This window comes from Microtus oregoni, unplaced genomic scaffold (assembly GCF_018167655.1).
Source record: "Microtus oregoni isolate MIOR12 unplaced genomic scaffold, Mior012 000016F_ref0000370, whole genome shotgun sequence".
Lineage (NCBI taxonomy): Eukaryota > Metazoa > Chordata > Mammalia > Rodentia > Cricetidae > Microtus > Microtus oregoni.
Window position 1 is genome coordinate 18,042,717 of NW_024543075.1, and position 19,968 is coordinate 18,062,684.

At 50.9% G+C, this 19,968-nt stretch overlaps 1 protein-coding gene across 4 annotated transcripts; it reads left to right on the plus strand.

Moving 5' to 3' along the window:
- Nucleotides 1–313: 313 nt before the first annotated feature.
- On the plus strand, nucleotides 314–19,783 carry Taok2 (TAO kinase 2). Of its 4 annotated transcripts, none has more exons than XM_041666178.1 (19): nucleotides 314–1,070; nucleotides 4,111–4,277; nucleotides 4,464–4,535; nucleotides 4,630–4,731; nucleotides 5,333–5,378; nucleotides 5,490–5,586; nucleotides 5,691–5,804; nucleotides 5,911–6,002; nucleotides 9,164–9,257; nucleotides 9,344–9,425; nucleotides 10,069–10,236; nucleotides 10,356–10,640; nucleotides 10,816–10,974; nucleotides 12,893–13,258; nucleotides 13,350–13,553; nucleotides 13,866–14,105; nucleotides 17,134–17,346; nucleotides 18,294–18,476; nucleotides 18,558–19,783. In XM_041666178.1, the coding sequence occupies exons 2-19, from the start codon at nucleotides 4,146–4,148 to the stop codon at nucleotides 19,074–19,076; spliced, it is 3,168 nt and encodes a 1,055-aa protein (XP_041522112.1). In that variant the 5' UTR covers nucleotides 314–1,070; nucleotides 4,111–4,145; the 3' UTR covers nucleotides 19,077–19,783. The 4 variants fall into 4 exon arrangements, with proteins under 4 accessions (XP_041522112.1, XP_041522113.1, XP_041522110.1 ...); XM_041666179.1 differs by having other exon boundaries at nucleotides 10,374–10,640; XM_041666176.1 differs by lacking the exons at nucleotides 17,134–17,346; nucleotides 18,294–18,476; nucleotides 18,558–19,783 and having other exon boundaries at nucleotides 13,866–17,064.
- The last annotated feature ends 185 nt before the right edge of the window (nucleotides 19,784–19,968 follow it).

Here is a 19,968-nt window from a genome sequence, read left to right on the forward strand (position 1 = left end):
CCCTAGCAACAAGCTTAGTCGCAGCGCGAAAGCTAGGCGGGCGCATGCGCCACAGCTCTTTCCACCGGCAGTCCTCGGACTGCGCGCTCGGGCTCCTCCCCAAGCAAGCCCAGCCTTTCTCCTCTCCTCTTCCCACCCAGCATCCGCGTGGCGGGGCGCGCGCGCACTTGGGCTCCAAGGCAGCTTCTCGTCTTGGCCGCGGCTGCTGGAGGCGAGGGGCGGGGTTATTTCCTTTGGGGCCCCACCCACTTTGGCCTGGCGTCCCTGCCGCGCCTGCGCGCTCCCGTCCGGTCTCCATCTTGGAATTGGGAGGAAGAGGGAGAGGGAGGCCGGGACGAGAGCAGGGCTGTGGTGCGGTGGGAAGCTGAGACGAAGAGGAAAGGGAGTGAGGACGCAGGGACGATCAGCAGCGCCTCAGCTACATTCTTTCAGCTGTTCCGGAGAGAGAGGACGGGAAAGGGAGGAGGCCAGGGCTGGAGTGGGGGCTGTCACTCTCGGACCCCAGCTTGAGAGGAGCCGTGCAGCCGGGCGTCCTCGGGGTGGGCCCCGTGTCGGTGGCCGAAGACCTGGGGCTCAGGCCCCTGGGTCCCAAATTTTGGGGCTCGGCCCCTCCTTTCTTAAATACCCAGGTATCAAGCCCTCATATATCAGATATCTGGGACTCGAGTCCCAACCTTTACAAACCTGGGTCTCTGTTTTATACAATTTAAAATACCTGGGATTCAGGACCTTGCGTGCACCAGTATCCGGGGCTCATTCTCCAGACGTCCAAATATCGGATTCATTTTTGGTCCTTGCAAATATTCGGGGCTCAGACCCCACAATCGGAAATCCGGGATTCAGCAACTGTCGCCCTCGAGTTGGGGGAGGACTGGACCGCGAGGTCAGATCAGGTTGTCACCCCCTCCCCTCCAGGGGAGGCTTCCCAGGCCCGCCCCTCAGGAAGGGCGAAAGCTGAGGAAGAGGTGGCAAGGGGGAAGGTCTCCTTGCCCCTCTCCCTGCTTGTCAGAGCAACTGGAGTACCTCAGGCGGAAGCGGAGGCGCTGGGGCACCATAGTGACCCCTACCAGGTGAGACATGGGTGCATGGGCATGAGTCTGTGCCAGCTCCTTTCTAAGAAGCTGGGGCTGGGTAGGCCCTCTCCCAAGGATGGGGAAGCCCTGCTGGGCCCATGGTCAGTTTCTGGCCAGCCTTGCCTTCTGCTGCCACCTTTCTCCCTTCCTCTTCCCTTCATTGTGTCTGGTTGAAGGGGGCTCTCGGGTGACAGGGCCTGTCATGTCACCAAGGGTCACGCCCTAAGATGCTTAGCTAATCCAATGGATTTCCACCTTTCGAGTCTTCTCCCTCGTTCATTTTGCCGTCATAACCACCTCTTCTACATGATTTTATTATACTCCTTTCTCTCCAGACTGCTCTAGGGTGTTGACTCCCATGTTGGTGGGTTTATCTTTTTATTCATTCATTTATTTATTTATTTTTGGTTGAGACAGCCTTTCTGTAGCCCTGGCTGGTGAAGCTGGCCTTAAACTAGAGGCAGTCAGTCCTGCCTTAATCTCTCTGCTGCTTTGACTGGAGGTGCAAGTCACATTGGCTACTTTATATTCTTTTCTGGCTTGGTCTGCTTGGAGGTTTTTTTTTGCCCGTGTGTGTGTGTGTGTGTGTGTGTGTGTGTGTGTACTTGTTAATATTTTCCTCCAGCTGCATTTACCCACCTGTCCCTTGCTGTGGCAGTGTAAATAATCTCACACGTTTGCCAAGTGACCTACCCTTTACAAAGTACTTAAGAATACATTTTTCTCATGCCACACTCAGACCCATTCAACCCCTGAGAATTCTTTCATTATGGTCTTCCCATTTTACAGTTGAGAACATTGATGCCCAGAGAGGTTGTTCAAGGTCACCCAGTGGCAGAATCAAAATTTTAACCCAAGTCTTGGTCCCTGCTTGTACCCATTTCTTGCCATCCCTTTTCTTTGGAGCCTGGGTTGATAAGGGCTCCACAGGAGGCGGTATTAGGGTAAGGTTTTAAAATGAGGGTATAATGATCTTCCTTTCCAGAAAGGTTATACTCAAGAGCTTTTCCTGAGAGGAAGCCCTGCTTGTGTTCTGCCCCATGGGTCTTTTTTCTAATGTGACCTTCATTTTTACCCTGATCCCAGACTTTGGCCTGGGTTCCAGAGATAGCTTTCTCTTCTGACAAATGATAGCTCTAATGGCCTTTCTTAGCTGTTAAGTTAGAATGAGCCCCTCTCCTCCCCACAGCCCAGGATTAAGCCTTGTGGCAACCCTAGAATCAGGCAAGGAAAAGCATTTGTTTAGGGTCTACACAGTGTTCTGAGTGTGGGATCTCGTGGAGTTGCGCTCTGTAATCCACTTAACCAAAGAGAAGCACCTTTGCTATGCTGAAGCTCTGATGCTATATGTTGCAGATGGGATGGATGCACAGCAGGATCATTTAGGAACTCTTTTGCAACATGGATTTTAGAAGGTGATTGTGATTTAGCCCAGGCCATGGTAATTGCTCAGATGTTATTGTAAGGAAGGGGGCCTGTATGATGTTTTTCCAATGGCTAGCACTCTTTCATGTGGCCTGAGGTTCTGGTTTGGCAGTCTTGGGCTTGTTACTGGTTAAGAAGTCATGAGGGCAAGTTGTGAGCACCTGCCTTTTGTGTGGGTATGTGGTGAGGGGTGGTTGCCACTATTACTCCAGAAGAAGGGGGCCTGCCTTGATCAGACTAAAGGCTCCTGGGGGCAGTCAGTCAATCAATCAAGGCTATTCTGAGCCCTTCACACCCTGGGGGCCCACCAAAGACTCAGGCTCCCCCCCCCCTGCCAGTCGAGCTGAGGAGACAAAATTAACAGCATGGACGGGAAACAATGCACCACGGAATATAATTATACGCTGAAATTGTTAGGTACTTTTAAGAAGCTAGAACTCTGCCTTGGGAGTCCAACTCTGCTGAGTGCTCTTTGTGTCTAAATCCCCCACTAGTCCTTAAAAAAGCCTGTTTTGGAGTACCTCAGTGTTCTGGTGCCCTGCAGTAGCCTACTCTCTGAATTTGGCTTGGAGCACCCCACCCCCTAAGGGCTGGAATGACCTAGGAGACTTTCCTCTAATGGAGAGGCTGGGCTTGATTGCCCTCCTAACAATGCTGTCCTGAGCAGAGAGGAAAAGGTCTTGTTCTGTGACCTTGGGAAAGCCTCAGTTACTCTGGAAAATGGTGATCCTGGTCATGCCTTGCTGGTTTTATATGGTTGTCCTGGATGCCTGGTGGTGGCAAACCAGCTTTGGGCAGATCATTTTACCTTTCTGAGCCTGTTTACTTATCTCTAAAGGATAAAGGTGACAATAGTGTTGATCTGTAAGGTTGTAGGAGCCCAGTGAGAGGTGATGCACGTGAGATGCTTCAATGTCTATGCTCAGTACATGTTGTCTGTGACCCACAACATCCATGTTCACGCATGCTGCTGATGCAGTGATTGAATATGTGAGACAACCCAGAACACAGAAGTCCTCAGTCAGGTGCCAGTCCCTACTGTCCCCATTCTAGATGTCCTCCTTGCCACAGTGTCCCTATGTTTTTTTGCAAATGAGTCTCCTGGTCCCTTTAGGCTAGTACCCACTTGTAACAATGGACGGATATCACCACATCCGGCCTGACTGTTTCCTGTTCTCATCCAGTGTGTGAGAGCTTGAAGGAGGAGGTAGCCTCAGCACCAAGGGGGACAGGAAGGTGCCTGGAAATCATTGGGCTGTGAGAACTTGTAGGGCAGGACATGTTGGCTTATTTGATGTCTGAGGGGAATGGTTGTGTATAGGGAACTGGGAAATGGTTGAAAACTGAGGGGGGTTATGAGGATGCTTGGCTTCCCAGAATTATCTTCCTGGAAACTTTAGTACTACAGGAACTGAGCGCCCCCCCACACACACTTTTTTTAAATTTTTTTAATTTTTAAGCTTTGGTGTTGCTCCTAATAGCCCCCTGCCCTTCCTCAGCAGTACCTCCCTCTTTAGCGAATGAGAGGCGGAGAAGGCAGAAACTTGAGGGAGGCTCTTCATCTCCCTCAGAGCCCTGTCCTTGCTCTAATGGTACTATCTACTTTTCCCAGGCAAGGTCCCAATCTCAGGGCCCCCAGGGGCCATCATGCCAGCTGGGGGCCGGGCCGGGAGCCTGAAGGACCCTGATGTAGCTGAGCTCTTCTTCAAGGATGACCCTGAGAAGCTTTTCTCTGACCTCCGGGAAATTGGCCATGGCAGCTTTGGAGCTGTGTACTTTGTGAGTTGGGTCTTAAAAGAGGGTAAAGCCAGCAAGGGTGGAGTCTTTTTAACCTGTGGGTCGCTGTTCAGGCTCTCTGCGCCACTCCACCACAATAGCCCTACCCACCCTCTCCTGCTGACTCAGCAGGTTCTCCTCCACACCATGCCCAAAGTGTCTTTCCCATTATCCAATCTGGTCCTCTAGGCCCGGGATGTCCGGAACAGTGAGGTGGTGGCCATCAAGAAGATGTCCTATAGTGGGAAGCAGTCAAATGAGGTTAGTTGGGTTCATTGAGATCAGGTTGTGGAGGGCAGAGGACCCTAGTCTCAACATGCAGGCTAGGTAACCCCCTCTTCTCTTGTCCTCCTAGAAATGGCAGGACATTATCAAGGAGGTGCGGTTCTTACAGAAGCTACGACATCCCAATACCATTCAGTACCGGGGCTGTTACCTGAGGGAGCACACAGCTTGGGTGAGCCGACCTACAACTGCTACATCTTTTCCTGGTCCAGCCTCCTAATTGGGAAGTCTCTCCTGACCATATTAGTCCTCAGGAAAACCATGAGCCAGGCATAGTGGCTCACACCTCTAATCCCAGCACTGAGGCTACAAGCACAGGTAGCTCTCTGTGAGTTCAAGGCCAGCCTAGTCTACATAGTGAGTTCTGGGCCAGCCACGGCTACACTGTGAGATCCTGTATCAAAAAGTAAAACAAAAATATAAGCATTTGTATAGGCACAGGATGAGAGGCTGATCCAGAGAGGCATAGACAGTTGACAAGCTGCAAGGGACATGTGTTCTTTAGGAGGAGGTGATTGAAGGGGACTTTAAAGGGATCTGGATGGATGGGAGCAATGGTAGGTGTCTTGGAATCGTTCTCAGGGAGGCCTTGAATCCAGAGACTCTCCTACCACCTCTTGTTTTCTCTAGCTGCCCTTCCTCTCTGTCATTACCCTTTTGGCATTGCCTGAGTGGAAGATAAACAAGAAAGCTCTGTTTTGAGTTTCTGCTCAAGGGAGCTGGGCCAGGGGTGGCCAGAACCTGCTGATCTCTAACACTTGACCCTTCCTTAGCTGGTGATGGAGTATTGCCTGGGCTCAGCTTCTGATCTTCTAGAAGGTAAGTAAACCAGAAAGTGGGGTGAAGAAGATAAGCAGGAAAGCTGTGGGAGAAAGTAGCCTACTCCACCCCCGTGGCTCCCTCAGTTTGTTACCTCACTTCCTTCTACAGTACACAAGAAGCCCCTTCAGGAGGTGGAGATTGCAGCAGTGACCCATGGGGCGCTTCAGGGCCTGGCATATCTACACTCGCACAACATGATTCATAGGTATGACAGTGTCAGGGCTAGGAGAGGGGTGGTTTTTGGGGTCATTTTACTAAAGCCTCTCCACATCTTTTCTGAGATGCATTTTCATCTTTTGCCTCTGTCAGGGATGTGAAGGCTGGAAACATCTTGCTGTCTGAACCAGGCTTAGTAAAATTGGGAGACTTTGGCTCTGCATCTATCATGGCACCTGCCAACTCCTTTGTGGGCACTCCATACTGGTGAGTGGGAGAGGAGAGGTAGTAGGTGAAGAGTCCAGAGATGTTGGAAATAAGACATGTATGATCTGGGTCAGTGGTTAGCCTTTCTTTCCTACTATCCTCCCAGGATGGCTCCAGAGGTGATCCTAGCCATGGATGAGGGGCAGTACGATGGCAAAGTGGATGTCTGGTCCTTGGGGATAACCTGTATTGAACTGGGTAAGGATGTCCTCTTCGCCTCCTCAGATTATTCTCCTCTCCCCATCCCATCCCATGGACCCAGTGCCTGTCCCTTTGGACTACCCTGGAGCTTCTCTGATACAAGCAGTTGTCAAACACTACCTTGTTTTTTAAGAAACGGTTTCATTGTGTAGCTCTGGCTATCCTGGAACTTGCTCTGTAGGCCAAACTGACCTCAAACTCAGAGATCTACCTGCCTCCTGAGTTCTGGGATTAAAGGCATGTACCACCACACCCAGCCCCCTGCCAATTCTTTTTTTTTTTTAAAATATTTATTTATTATGTATACAATGTTCTGTCTGTGTGTATGTCTGCAGGCCAGAAGAGGGCACCAGACCTCATTACAGATGGTTGTGAGCCACCATGTGGTTGCTGGGAATTGAACTCAGGACCTTTGGAAGAGCAGGCAATGCTCTTAACCACTGAGCCATCTCTCCGGCCTCCCCCCTGCCAATTCTTATACCTAAAAATTTTCTAACAGTTCTTGCCTCTTGCCCACTTCCTGAATTCTAAATCTGTTTTAAGTGCCCAGTGTGCTGGGTTCTGGGGGTACAGTGGTAAAATTCCTGCCTTCGTTAAAACTGCATTCAAGTAGGGAAAGCTAGGCATGTTTTCTGTCAATGGGATAAGAGTGTAGAAGCTCCAGGAGTGGAACGGAGCCAAAACTTGACCTAGTTTAGGGGCTAAGGAAGCCCTGTGTGTAATAGAAATGTTTAAACAAACCTGCAAGACAAAGAACTGCTAGAAAGATGCGGGCTAGAGCGTTCCAGACAGAAAGCAGCGTTGTAGAAGCTGAGAGGGTGAGCAGGCCTGAGGAACTGAGACTAGCTTTTGGAACTACATGTGTAATGCAGAGGAGTGAGTTGACAGGTCCCAAAAGTTAGGCACAGTGAGTTAGGCCTCGGAGCCATGTTGGTGCTCTCTTTGCATATCTCTTTGCACTACCAAAGCATTTGTCTAAGGTGTAAAGCTTGTAAGACTTCCAGCACAACACCAGTCCAAGAAAGAGTAGTTTTTACTGATTGCTTCCTGCAGAGATCTTTCCTCTTCCAGTCATCCACCCCTCTACACCCACCCCCCATAACACACACACACACACACACACACACACACACACACAGGCTGGCCTCACACTCAGAGATCTGCCTCCTGAGTGCTAGGATTAGAGGTATGTGCCGCCACTACCTGGCAGCCAGTCTCTACTTAATAGTCTGTGATATACTCAGGCCAAGGAGGTCTGTCTATGCTCAGTGCAGTCATTTCAGTCCCTGCTCAGAGCCATCAGTGGCTTCCTGTGGCCTCCTAAACCGAAGCTATCTTATACCAGGCTTAGAGCCTCTGCGTCCTCTTTCCTATGTGGGCTCTGCCATGTGGAGCATGTTAGGAGCTTGTGCCTGCCATCAGAGTAAGTTGTACTTGTGCCCTCTGAGGCCATGGCCAGACAGGTGGTGAAATGTGTGGAATAGGTCATAGAGACGAGCTGTCTACTGTATTCCTAGATTTTGTAGAGATGTGGATACACAGGTTCTCCCTATTGAAAGCCTCATTAGAAATGACAGCCAGTAGGGCTGGAGAGATGGCTCAGCAGTTAAGAGCACTGTCTGCTCTTCCAGAGGACCTGGGGTTCAATTCCCAGCAACCACATTGCTGCTCAAAACTATCTGTAACTCCAACTCCAGAGCATCTGGCATCTTCACATAGACATACATGTAGGCAAAACACCAATGCACATAAAAATAAATTATTAAAAAGAAAGGAAGGAAGAAATGGAGAGAGAGAAAAAAAAGAAAGGCAGGAAAGAGGGGGGGGGAAGACAGGAAAGAGAAAGGGCAGCCAGTATTCAGTGTCTGGATTGGTCTTGAAGGAGGCAGGACAAGCTGGAGGCCACCATTCCTATAGAGGACCACTATTGCTTAGTTCTACTCATTGTTATATAGGGATAGAGACTCCATTTTACCATATCTGATTCTTTTTTTTTCCCCATAATTTATTTAACCTTATTTTATGTGCATTGGTGTGAAGGTGTCAGATTTCCTAGAACTGGAATTATAGACAGTTGTGAGCTGCCATATGAATGCTGGGAATTGAACCTGGGTCCTTTGAAAGAACAGCTCTTAACTGCTGAACCATCTCTCCAGCCCCCATATCTGATTCTTAAAGAAAGACTGCAAATTTATATTCTTGTAATTATTGTTGGCAAGTAAGTTTTTGAAATCACTATTTAGATCAAAAACAGCTAACCAACCAGGTGGTGACGGCTCATGCCTTTAATCCAAGCACTTGGGAGATAGAGGCAGCTGGATCTGTATTGAGTTTGAGCCCAACCTGGTCTACAGAGCTGGTGTTTCTTTTTCTTTTTTTCTTTTTGAGTCAGGGTTTCTCTGTAGCTTTGGTGCCTATCCTAGAACTAGCTCTTGTAGACCTGGCTGGCCTTGAACTCACAGAGATCCTCTGTCTCCTGAGTGCTGGGATTAAAGTCGTGTGCCACCACCACCCAGCTACAGAGCTATTTCTAAAATAGTCAGAGACGTACAGAGAAACCCTGTCTCAAAAAACAAAATAAAAACATTTCTCTGGGCTAGAAGGAGTTCCTCTTAGAGCTACTGCCAGTATTCCCTTTTCTAAACACCTCTCCTTAGTTTCCTAGCCATTTATCTGTTTCCCCTCCTACCACAATTAACAATGTTAACTTGGTGTTACTGGTTTTGTTTTGATGGTTTTGGGAATCAAATCTAGAGCCTGGCACATGCTAAGCAAGTATTCTACCACTAAGATACATTTCTAGCTCTGTCTAGTGTTGTTTGTTTAGTTAATTTTAGACTGAAAGTTTGTTGAACACAGAACATGTCTCTGGTTTTTTTTCTTTCCCACATTGGTAGGTTTTGTTCTCTGATAATTTGAGTGTGCTTCTTTATGCCTTTTTGCTGTTTTCTCTAATCCTTCCTCTGCCCGCATGCAGCAGATAGGATGGGTATTACATTTTACTGAGAGCAAATTAAGACTCAGCAGGATCGGGAATTGCTCAAAGTCAAGCAGGAAGGAAGCTAGGGAGATGGGATTTGAACCCATGCTGTTTTGAGTTCCCTTCTAGTTTCTGATCATCTACCTCTTCTCACCTTCTTCCTTTGTCCTTTCTGTAGCGGAGCGGAAGCCACCACTGTTTAACATGAATGCAATGAGTGCCTTATACCACATTGCACAGAACGAGTCCCCTGCTCTCCAGTCAGGACACTGGTAAGGACTGGGCTTCTTGGGCCAAGGGGTTCTGGGGTTTAGCTGCTTGGCTCATGCCTGCTATTTCATTCTTCCTGGGATGTCAGGTCTGAGTACTTCCGGAATTTTGTTGACTCCTGTCTTCAGAAAATCCCTCAAGATAGACCAACCTCAGAGGTTCTTCTGAAGGTGAGCACTCCCTGGCCTAAGTTCTGGAACAGTAGCTGGTAGAGCCGCAGAAAATGTGGGTCAGTGAGTACCAATTCTTCATCCAGGAATCTTCCTTTATAAATTTTGCCCTAGGCCCTGATGCCTCAAGGCCCCTGTGTTTTGCTAGATTTTATCTGCCATACTATCTTAATTTAAGTAGTAATTTGTTTTCACATTTTTCTTAGTCAAAGATCATGGATAAATGTATGATTTCCCTGAGATGTTTTTAAGTTTTCCAAACTGGAGAAACCTCATTCCTTTCACAGACCCAAAGTGTCCTCTAAGAAGCCCTAGTTGGGACTAACAGACTCCTAGATTGACCTCCTGGTTTTTTAAAGGGTAACTTTTGAGGGCCTGAAGAGGTTATGTGATACCTCCAAAAGCATTTAGCCTTTGGTATGCAAAACTAGATTGGGGTCCCCTTAATACCTTACCTATCAGTGATGCCTGGAGAAATGGAGCTGTCGGGGTAGGAAGACAGTTACTGTGAGAAACAGGGATAAGACAAAGGTGAGCATCCAGCTGCGGTAGGCATGGCCTCAGGCCAGGAGATACCGAGAGGCCTGGGATCTAGAGGGATGGGGAGAACTGACAGCAGATCTCAGGTGTTCTGTTTCCCTAGCACCGCTTTGTGCTCCGGGAGCGGCCACCCACAGTCATCATGGACCTAATCCAGAGGACCAAGGATGCTGTACGGGAATTGGATAATCTGCAGTATCGAAAGATGAAGAAGATACTATTCCAAGAGGCACCCAATGGCCCTGGTGCTGAGGCTCCAGAGGAAGAGGAGGTGACCTAGCTTGTCCTGACAACTCCCCATACTGGGCTTGGCCCTTCTTCCCCACCTGTCTTCACCTTCTTTCCTCGTGCTACTCCATATTCTTGTCCTTCCCTTTCACTGCCCAACAGCTCACACCCTGTTCGCAGGAAGCAGAACCCTACATGCACCGAGCCGGGACACTAACCAGTCTAGAAAGTAGCCACTCGGTGCCCAGCATGTCCATCAGCGCCTCCAGCCAAAGCAGCTCAGTCAACAGCCTAGCAGATGCCTCAGACAATGAGGAGGAGGAGGAAGAGGAGGAAGAGGAGGAGGAAGAAGAGGAAGAGGAAGGCCCTGAAGCCCGAGAGATGGCCATGATGCAGGAGGGGGAGCATACAGTTACTTCCCACAGCTCCACCATCCACAGGCTACCGGTATGCAGCTCACCCTGAGCAGCTTGGGAGGCAAGAGGCCAAGTTGGAGCTGTTTTGCTGAGGAGCTGCCTAGGTCCCTATTCTCACTTCAGCCTGGATGAGTCTCCTTTGGTAACTCTCTGGGGTTCACTGGCACCTGAACTTTGGGCATCCCCTCTTTCTTCCCTTTTTCTAGGGCTCAGATAACCTATATGATGATCCCTACCAGCCAGAAATGACCCCGGGTCCACTCCAACCACCTGCAGCCCCTCCCACCTCCACCACCTCTTCTGCTCGCCGCCGGGCTTATTGCCGTAACCGGGACCACTTCGCCACCATCCGTACTGCCTCCCTGGTAAGTGTGGAAGTGTGGCCAACCTCACTCAGGGTTTTTTTTTTTTTCCCTTTGGGTTTTTCAAGGCAGGGTTTCTCTGTGTAGCTTTGGAGCCTGTCCTGGCACTAGCTCTGTAGACCAGGCTGGCCTCAAACTCAGAGATCCGCCTGCCTCTGTTTCCTGAGTGCTGAGATTAAAGGCGTGCGCCACCATCGCCCGGCCTCACTCAACTTCTTTATAGGCTTTTTTTCTCTGTTACCTGGATACATCAGACAGAAGTCCAGAAATGACTTTCTCCCTGTGACACATGATTTACATAAAGATTCCCCCCTCACTTTGCTGCTGTCTTTGCCTGCTCCCTTTCCCAGCAGACTGTTTAGTCACATTGCCTGTTCTGGGTATTCTTAGCCTAGCGAACTGTTGCGGTTTTCAGGCCTTGTTGAAATAACAGCTGTGGAGACCTTCCTGAGCTCTGGCTGCTCAGGTGCTTTACATGCCTGCGCAGGCATGTGTCCCCTGCTGTGGTGCTCCTGGTGGCAATGTGCAGGTTTACTGGATTCAGTGCTTCAGAGTGCAGGGGCGGGCTTCAGAGATCTGCCTCATGTCAGTGACTTGTTTTCAGGCCCACCACATGCTTATGTTTAATCTTTCCAGCTTTCCCTGGGAGGGAAAGGGTTGAATCCCATTTAGGAATTGAGGCTGCTGTGACTTCGGGAAGCTATTTGCCCAACATACTTGCCCAGGCACCTTTGGGTGGGGTTCTGTTTGTGTAAATAGCATCTTAGTCTTCTAGAATCTCACTTTTCTCAATTCATAGGGGAAAAAAGTGTTTGTTTGCTTATCAAGATAGGTTCTACTAGTAGCTCAGCCTTGAACTTGTGATCCTTCTGCATTAGATTCCCAAGTCCTGGGATTTATAGTCGTGTGTTACCATGCCCAGTAAGTTCAGGCTTCTCATAAAACATAGTTTTCTGTTTGTGCTCTTGATAGAACTTTAAGTGGCATTCCAATTTGGGATGTATTTGAGCACCAACAATTCCCTTAGAGGCCACTGGACAAATCTAATGCTTTTTTCAAGCTTTTGCTTTTGCCTGGCCAGGAGGGATGGTGGGTTGCTAGGACCACTCTAGGGCTGCTGTTGCCTTGTCATTCTGTGCAGAAAAGCTGATTTTCCTGGGCCTTGGTGACCTAGACTAGCTTCAGAGCCACTGATAGAACAGTTAAGGTGAGACCAGAGGTTGGAGCCAGAGATCTTGATCTAACATATCAGGACTCAGAATCTGGCTTAGTACCTGGAACATGGTAGACCCTCAGTAGTGTTTGCTGAAGGGAGGATGCTAGCCAGCTCCCACTGGTTCATTTTTCTGTGTGTATTGCACTTGTCTGTTCAGTACAATTGTTGGCCTGTGTCACAGATGAGAGTTGGTGGTTTGAGAGGTTAGCGTACTTGAGATTAAATGATAATAATGGACAGAGCTGGACCTGAGCCCAGGTGTATCGGATTCATTCTTTTGCACTTATCTAAGCTGTACCTACTTTTGCACCAGGACCTGTACTTACCAGTTTTTATCTTCTCAGTCTACTACACCAACCCATGAGGCAGATAATTATTCAGTTGAGGAAATAGATTCAGAGAGTTTAAGTGTAGGGAAGATATTTAATAATAGTGAAACCTTCCGGGCGGTGGTGGCACACGCCTTTAATCCCAGCACTCGGGAGGCAGAGGCAGGTGGATCTCTGTGAGTTCGAGGCCAGCCTGGTCTACAAGAGCTAGTTCCAGGACAGGAACCAAAAAGCTACAGAGAAACCCTGTCTTGAAAATCCAAAAAAAAAAATAATAATAATAATAATAATAGTGAAACCTTATTCTTCACCATATCTGTATAAGTGAAATGGGGGCTAGGACTGAGTCCCATGTTTATTCTTCCTCCTACTCTAGGTCAGTCGTCAGATCCAGGAGCATGAGCAGGACTCAGCCCTGCGGGAGCAACTGAGTGGCTATAAGCGGATGCGGCGTCAGCACCAGAAGCAGCTGCTGGCCCTGGAGTCCCGTCTGAGGGGTGAACGGGAGGAGCACAGTGGGCGGCTACAGCGGGAGCTTGAGGCACAACGGGCTGGCTTTGGGACTGAAGCTGAGAAGTTGGCCCGGAGGCACCAGGCCATTGGTGAAAAAGAAGCCAGAGCTGCCCAGGCCGAGGAGCGGAAGTTCCAGCAGCACATCCTGGGGCAGCAGAAAAAGGAGCTGGCTGCCCTGCTGGAGGCACAGAAGAGAACCTATAAGCTTCGGAAGGAGCAGTTAAAGGAGGTTTGACCAGATCTGCCTTGGGTGAGCCAAGGGCCATCAGGTAGGCAAGACAATGGCAGGCCTTAACCCGTTCCCCCAATGCCCTTCCCAGGAGCTCCAGGAGAACCCTAGCACACCCAAACGAGAGAAGGCTGAGTGGCTATTGAGGCAGAAGGAGCAGTTGCAACAGTGCCAGGCAGAAGAGGAGGCGGGGCTGCTGCGGAGACAACGCCAGTACTTTGAACTGCAGTGTCGTCAATACAAGCGCAAGATGCTACTGGCTAGACACAGCCTAGACCAGGACCTGCTCCGAGAGGTGACCTGGCCCACCTGCCCTTCTTCTCACAGTCCAGGATCCTAGCACCTTTCTTCTCTCATTTGCCTTGCTAATGTCTTCTTTCTTCTCTGCTTTCCTAGTGTTTTGGTTTGGCTTTTTTCAGCATTCTTCCAGCTTTCCATTTCTACTAGACCTTGCTAGGATGTCCTTAGGTGTCCCTTTCCTAGGCCAACCGAGAGCTTACACTCCTCACCTCCCCGACTCTCCGCTAAGGAATTTTGTGCTTTTAATTCTTCAGTACCAAGAAGGCTCCCTGACTGGGCTGTGGGTCCTGCCTGTTTTCTGCCTTAGGACCTGAACAAGAAACAGACACAGAAAGACTTGGAGTGTGCTCTGCTATTGCGGCAACACGAGGCTACCCGAGAGCTGGAGCTTCGGCAGCTCCAAGCTGTCCAGCGTACACGTGCTGAACTAACCCGCCTCCAGCACCAGACAGAGCTAGGCAACCAGCTGGAGTACAACAAGCGACGGGAGCAAGAGTTGCGGCAGAAGCACGCGGCCCAGGTTCGCCAGCAACCCAAGAGCCTCAAAGTACGTGCAGGCCAGCTACCCATGGGCCTCCCTGCTACTGGGGCTCTGGGACCACTCAGCACAGGCACCCCTAGTGAAGAGCAGCCCTGCTCATCTGGCCAGGAGGCAATCCTGGACCAAAGGATGCTGGGAGAGGAGGAGGAAGCAGTGCCAGAGAGAAGGATTCTGGGAAAGGAAGGGACCACCTTGGAGCCAGAGGAGCAGAGGATTCTGGGGGAAGAAATGGGAACCTTTAGTTCCAGCCCACAAAAACATAGGAGTCTGGTTGATGAGGAAGATTGGGATATATCTGAGGAGATGAAGGAGATTAGAGTCCCATCAACGGCATCCCAGGAGAGAAGTATTATTGGCCAGGAAGAGGATGGGGCATGGAGTTTGTGGGGGAAGGAGGGTGGGAACCTTGTGGATGTGGAGTTCAAGCTTGGCTGGGTCCAGGGTCCTGTTCTGACTCCAGTCCCAGAGGAGGAGGAGGAGGAAGAGGAGGGAGGAGCTCCTATTGGAACCCCCAGGGATCCTGGAGATGGTTGTCCTTCCCCAGATATCCCCCCAGAACCACCCCCATCACATCTGAGACAGTCCCCTATTAGCCAGCTCCCTGGACTCCTATCTCATGGCCTCCTGGCTGGCCTCTCCTTTGCTGTGGGGTCCTCCTCAGGCCTTCTGCCCCTACTCCTTCTGCTGCTACTCCCACTGCTAGCAGCCCAAGGTGGGGGTGGCTTGCAGGCAGCACTGCTGGCCCTTGAGGTAGGACTAGTAGGCCTGGGGGCCTCCTACCTGTTCCTTTGTACAGCCCTACACCTGCCCCCTAGTCTGTTCCTTCTCCTGGCTCAGGGCACTGCACTGGGGGCTGTCCTTAGCCTGAGCTGGCGCCGAGGCCTTATGGGTGTGCCTCTGGGCCTTGGGGCTGCCTGGCTCCTAGCTTGGCCCAGCCTGGCTTTACCTCTGGCAGCTGTGGCAGCTGGGGGCAAATGGGTACGGCAGCAAGGCCCCCAGATTCGTCGAGGCATCTCTCGACTCTGGTTGCGGGTTCTGCTACGCCTGTCGCCCATGGCCTTTCGGGCCCTACAGGGCTGTGGGGCCGTGGGAGACCGGGGACTGTTTGCGCTGTACCCTAAGACCAACAAGAATGGTTTCCGAAGCCGACTACCTGTCCCTTGGCCCCGTCAGGGAAATCCTCGCACTACTCAACACCCACTCGCTCTATTGGCAAGAGTTTGGGCTCTGTGCAAGGGCTGGAACTGGCGCCTAGCACGGGCTAGCCACAGATTAGCCTCTTGCTTGCCCCCCTGGGCTATTCACACACTAGCCAGCTGGGGCCTGCTTAAGGGTGAAAGGCCCAGTCGGATCCCTCGGTTGCTACCACGCAGCCAGCGTCGTCTTGGGCTCTCTGCTTCCCGACAGCTACCACCAGGGACTGTGGGTGGACGGAGATCTCAGACCCGCAGGGCCCTGCCTCCCTGGAGGTAACCAGTTCTAACCCTCCACCCAAACTTAGGGCATTGAGCACTTTATCTCCTGCAACTCAGTGAAGTTTCTCCAATCCCCTGGCCTCTCCTCCCCTCTGACCTTTCTTCCTCAGTATATTTCCCCAGGTCCGGTCCCGGCCCCAGAGATCTCTAGTCAGGCAGCCTCCTTTACTGTGGAGTCCAGAAATGACACTCTGTGTTTTCCCCATCCCCTAAGTTATTGCTGTTCCCCTGCTGTGTGTGTGCTCATCCTCACCCTCATCGGCTCAGGCCTGGGGCCAGGGGTGGCAGGGAGGGAAGTCATGGGTTTTTTTTTCCCCTCTTTGATTTTGTTTTTCTGTCTCCCTTCCAACCTGTCCCCTTCCCCCTCCACAAAAAAAAGAAAAAAAAAAGAAAAAGAAAAAACGAAAAACACAAATAAAATATCTGAGCGGAACTATACCTTTGGCCCAGGCTGCCTCTGTCTGCTTTGTCCTGCCGCCTAGCCTCCCTGGTTTGCCCCGAATCTGGACCCTTGGCCCTCAGCTCCATGACTCTTCACCCCATCTCCGTTGTCTTCACTCCTCTCACTCCTCAGCCTCATCCTCTGCCTTCATAGCTTCATTGCACCATGACCACAAACAGCTCTGGGCAGTGAGCCCTGTGGAACTTCCACAGACCTTCCTGACCTCATAGTTCCCGCTGTGGGACCTTTGCAGAGAGTACCTAAGGTTAAAGTCTTTTGGTCACTTTGCCCCTTCCTTTACTGTGAACATGATTTGGAACTGCGTCTATCAGCTGATCAGGCATTAGTCACAGGGTTGGGGGCTGGGACAGCAGACCCACTACAGTCGAGGGTGGTGAGGTGGGACTAGGTAGAATGTGCAAACTAGAGGCCTGGGATTACTGTGGACTTGGAGTGGGGGCTAAGTATGTTGGGCTGGGCTAGTAATGAGTGGATCTGGTCAGGGCAGGGTGGCAGCTGCTCTCAGTGGAACTTCTCAGACCTTTTCTGGCCACCCCCTGCTGCCCTTTCCTTTCTGTGGCCTGATATGGGGTGACCTCTAACCCAGCCCCCAGCACAGCGCTTCTTCCTGCCTTCCCTGAGGTGCTGGACCCGGGCCTTCCTCTGCCTGCCCTTAGTTGTGTTGTGTGTACCTCGGTCTCACTCCGTCTTTACATTCCTTAAACATTTGGTCACATGCTTCTGTCTCAGGGTGATTTTTCTCCCTCCCTCTTTGCATGAGCAGAGCTTCTTTGTGTCCCCAATCCTCTTAGACTCTGAGTTCCCTGTCTAAGATCTTACATTCCTTCCTGTGACACCCATGCACCTCTGATGTACTCTCTGAACCTCCCGTTTCTCCGCCTCTCTTGCCCATGGAGACTTTCTTCATCTCAACAGTTCCATCTCTCCATGTCTGTCTGTGTACAGCTCCCCCCGCCCCCTCTGTCTAACATGTTTTCTGTTTCTCTCCCTCTCCCTGTCTCTGCTTCTGTCTCCTTCCTCTTTCTCCTTTCCCCTCGTGTTCCTCTTCTTCCTCCTTCTCCCTGCCCCGTTTCCCTTTGATCCGTTCACTGCACAGTCGAAGGAGCTGCAGATCAAGAAGCAGTTCCAGGAAACGTGTAAGATCCAGACACGGCAATACAAGGCTCTTCGGGCACACTTGCTGGAGACCACACCCAAAGCTCAGCACAAGAGCCTCCTTAAGCGGCTCAAGGAGGAACAGACCCGCAAGCTGGCGATCCTGGCCGAGCAGTATGACCAGTCCATTTCAGAGATGCTCAGCTCACAGGCGGTGAGGCCTGGGGTCTGGGAGGGAGACTATGGAGGTTGGCCTTTGCTTTAAACGTTGCTGAGGCAAAGGAAGGTGGGAGGTGTGAGCAGAACTTCTTGGACTTAGGAGACTCGTGTGCTCTCACTATTGACGTTCTTCATAGTGGTTTTATTTCGTATTCTTTGTAGTGGTCTTATTTTTTTCCCTTACTATTTTCCTAAAGTCTTAACAAAGTGTATCCTGCCTGTTCTGCCAAGAAACACCAAGGAAAATAATGGCTGTAATATTTTTTTCTGGACCAGAGTTTACTTTGTGTGAACAGGGAGCAGGGGAGCAGATTACTGTGAGTGTGGCTCTCAGGCCTTTTACTCAGACTTCTGGAATCTGGAAGGTTGCTCTTAGGAAAACTGTACACAGCACTGGAGTGGGCTGCTTCAAATGCACACTGACTCCAAAGAGCTGGAGGGCCCCACTCTCACTCAGTCCTACCTCTCAGAGGTAATTTTGTAGTGATTAGCTTGTCTAGTTTCCAATGCATATCTGGAAAATTACATACAAATTTTCAACACAAAGGAATCAGACTTTACATAGTTTTCTGACTTCCCTTCCACCCAATATTTCTTGGACATCATTCCATGTCACTATACATAACACATATCTCATTTTTATATAGTATAGAATTTTCCATGGAATGGCTGTACCATAATTTATTTAACCCATCCCTTATTGGTGGACATTTAGGTTGTTTCCAGCATTTTGCTATCACAACGCTTCCGTGAATACTTGGAGCACATGTGCAAGTATACCTGGGGGATAGATTCCTGCAAGTGTAATTGCTGTCCACAGGGTATGACCATCTTCCATTCTGGTAGAGGTTGAGACTGCCGTGCCTTGCCACCTTAGGGCCCAGGCCTACTGGGGCAGGGGAGGATAGTGGGGACCTAAACCCTCCCCTCCCTGTCCTCCAGCTCCGGCTTGATGAGACCCAAGAGGCAGAGTTTCAGGCCCTGCGGCAGCAGCTCCAACAGGAGCTGGAGCTCCTCAATGCTTACCAGAGCAAGATCAAGATCCGCACAGAGAGTCAGCATGAGCGGGAGCTGAGGGAGCTGGAGCAGAGAGTAGCACTGAGGCGGGCACTGCTAGAGCAACGGGTAAGGGGCTTGCCCCCCAACTGGGAAAGGGAGAGCGGGTTCTCCATTCCAGTACTCTCACCCCTGTTTTGGGCGTCCCAGGTGGAAGAAGAGCTGCTGGCCCTGCAAACAGGGCGTTCTGAGCGAATCCGAAGTTTGCTTGAGCGGCAGGCCCGTGAGATCGAGGCTTTTGATGCCGAGAGCATGAGGCTGGGCTTCTCCAGCATGGCACTGGGGGGCATTCCAGCTGAAGCTGCTGCCCAAGGCTATCCTGCTCCGCCCCCAGCCCCTGCCTGGCCCTCCCGTCCAGTTCCCCGTTCAGGGGCCCATTGGAGCCACGGCCCTCCTCCACCAGGCATGCCCCCACCAGCTTGGCGTCAGCCAGCTCTGCTGGCTCCTCCAGGGCCTCCAAACTGGCTAGGGCCCCCAACACAGAGTGGAACACCCCGTGGAGGGGCTCTGCTACTGCTAAGAAACAGCCCTCAACCCCTGAGGCGGGCGGCATCAGGGGGCAGCAGCAGTGAGAGCGTGGGCCCACCTGCTGCAGTATCAGGGCCGCTGAGCCGAAGCACCAGTGTGGCTTCCCACATCCTCAACGGTTCCTCCCACTTCTATTCCTGAAGTGCAGGGTGGTGAGCTGAGGAATAGGGCAAGGTGGGAGTGGGTGATGCCTGATCCTACAGGCAGGCTTGCAGCCTACCCAGTGGGGGTGGGGACAGGATGTTGGCTCCAGCTCCCCATCAGACCTCCACATCTCATGAGCTTCTTGGGGCTGGCCAGTGACCCCAGGCCAGCTTGGGCATTGGTGCCCCAAGGCTGACCAGGAGCCCTGCCTCCCCACCATGGTGCCAGGGTCTCTCTCCATCACCACCTACAAAAGGTGGAACTGTGAGTGTCAAATATTCATCTGGTCCCCTGGGGGAGGGGAAGGGTGGGTCTAGATATATTATATTCAGAGAACTATACAACCCTTGTGATGGGGCCACGAACTGGGGACAACAGGGTCCCCAGACCTGGATATGGCAGGGCAGGTCTGGTGCCCAAGGCAAGGAGAATGGGAAGAGGCCTTCCTCCAGAAGGATTGGGGGTCTTAAAGTCAGGATGCCTGGGTCTCACCATTCTCCTTTTGCTGTCTGATGTCCTGTGCCGTCTTGTCTTTTTTTTTTTTTTTTTTTTAAATTGGGATCAGGGCTGGGGCGGGGTACAAGGGAAGGACCTTGGAAAGGGCTGCTGCCAAGCCTGGGAGCAGTCAGGGGAGCCCCTCTCAGCTATGGGGCTAGCACAGAGCCCTAGGGCAAGCTTTTAATAAACTGTTGGTTATTCTAACAGACCCTGGGACTTCTCCCTTTCTGTCTAAGGTGTGTGTGAAGGACCGATGAGTAGCAAGTGATAGTGTTACTTGCACTTAACTGGGTCGTGTGATTAAAAATTCTAATGATTTTAATGACTGCACATATGATTGGGAGATCATCAGCTTGTTGATCCCTTTATTTCTGCTTTGCTTTGAGTTCAA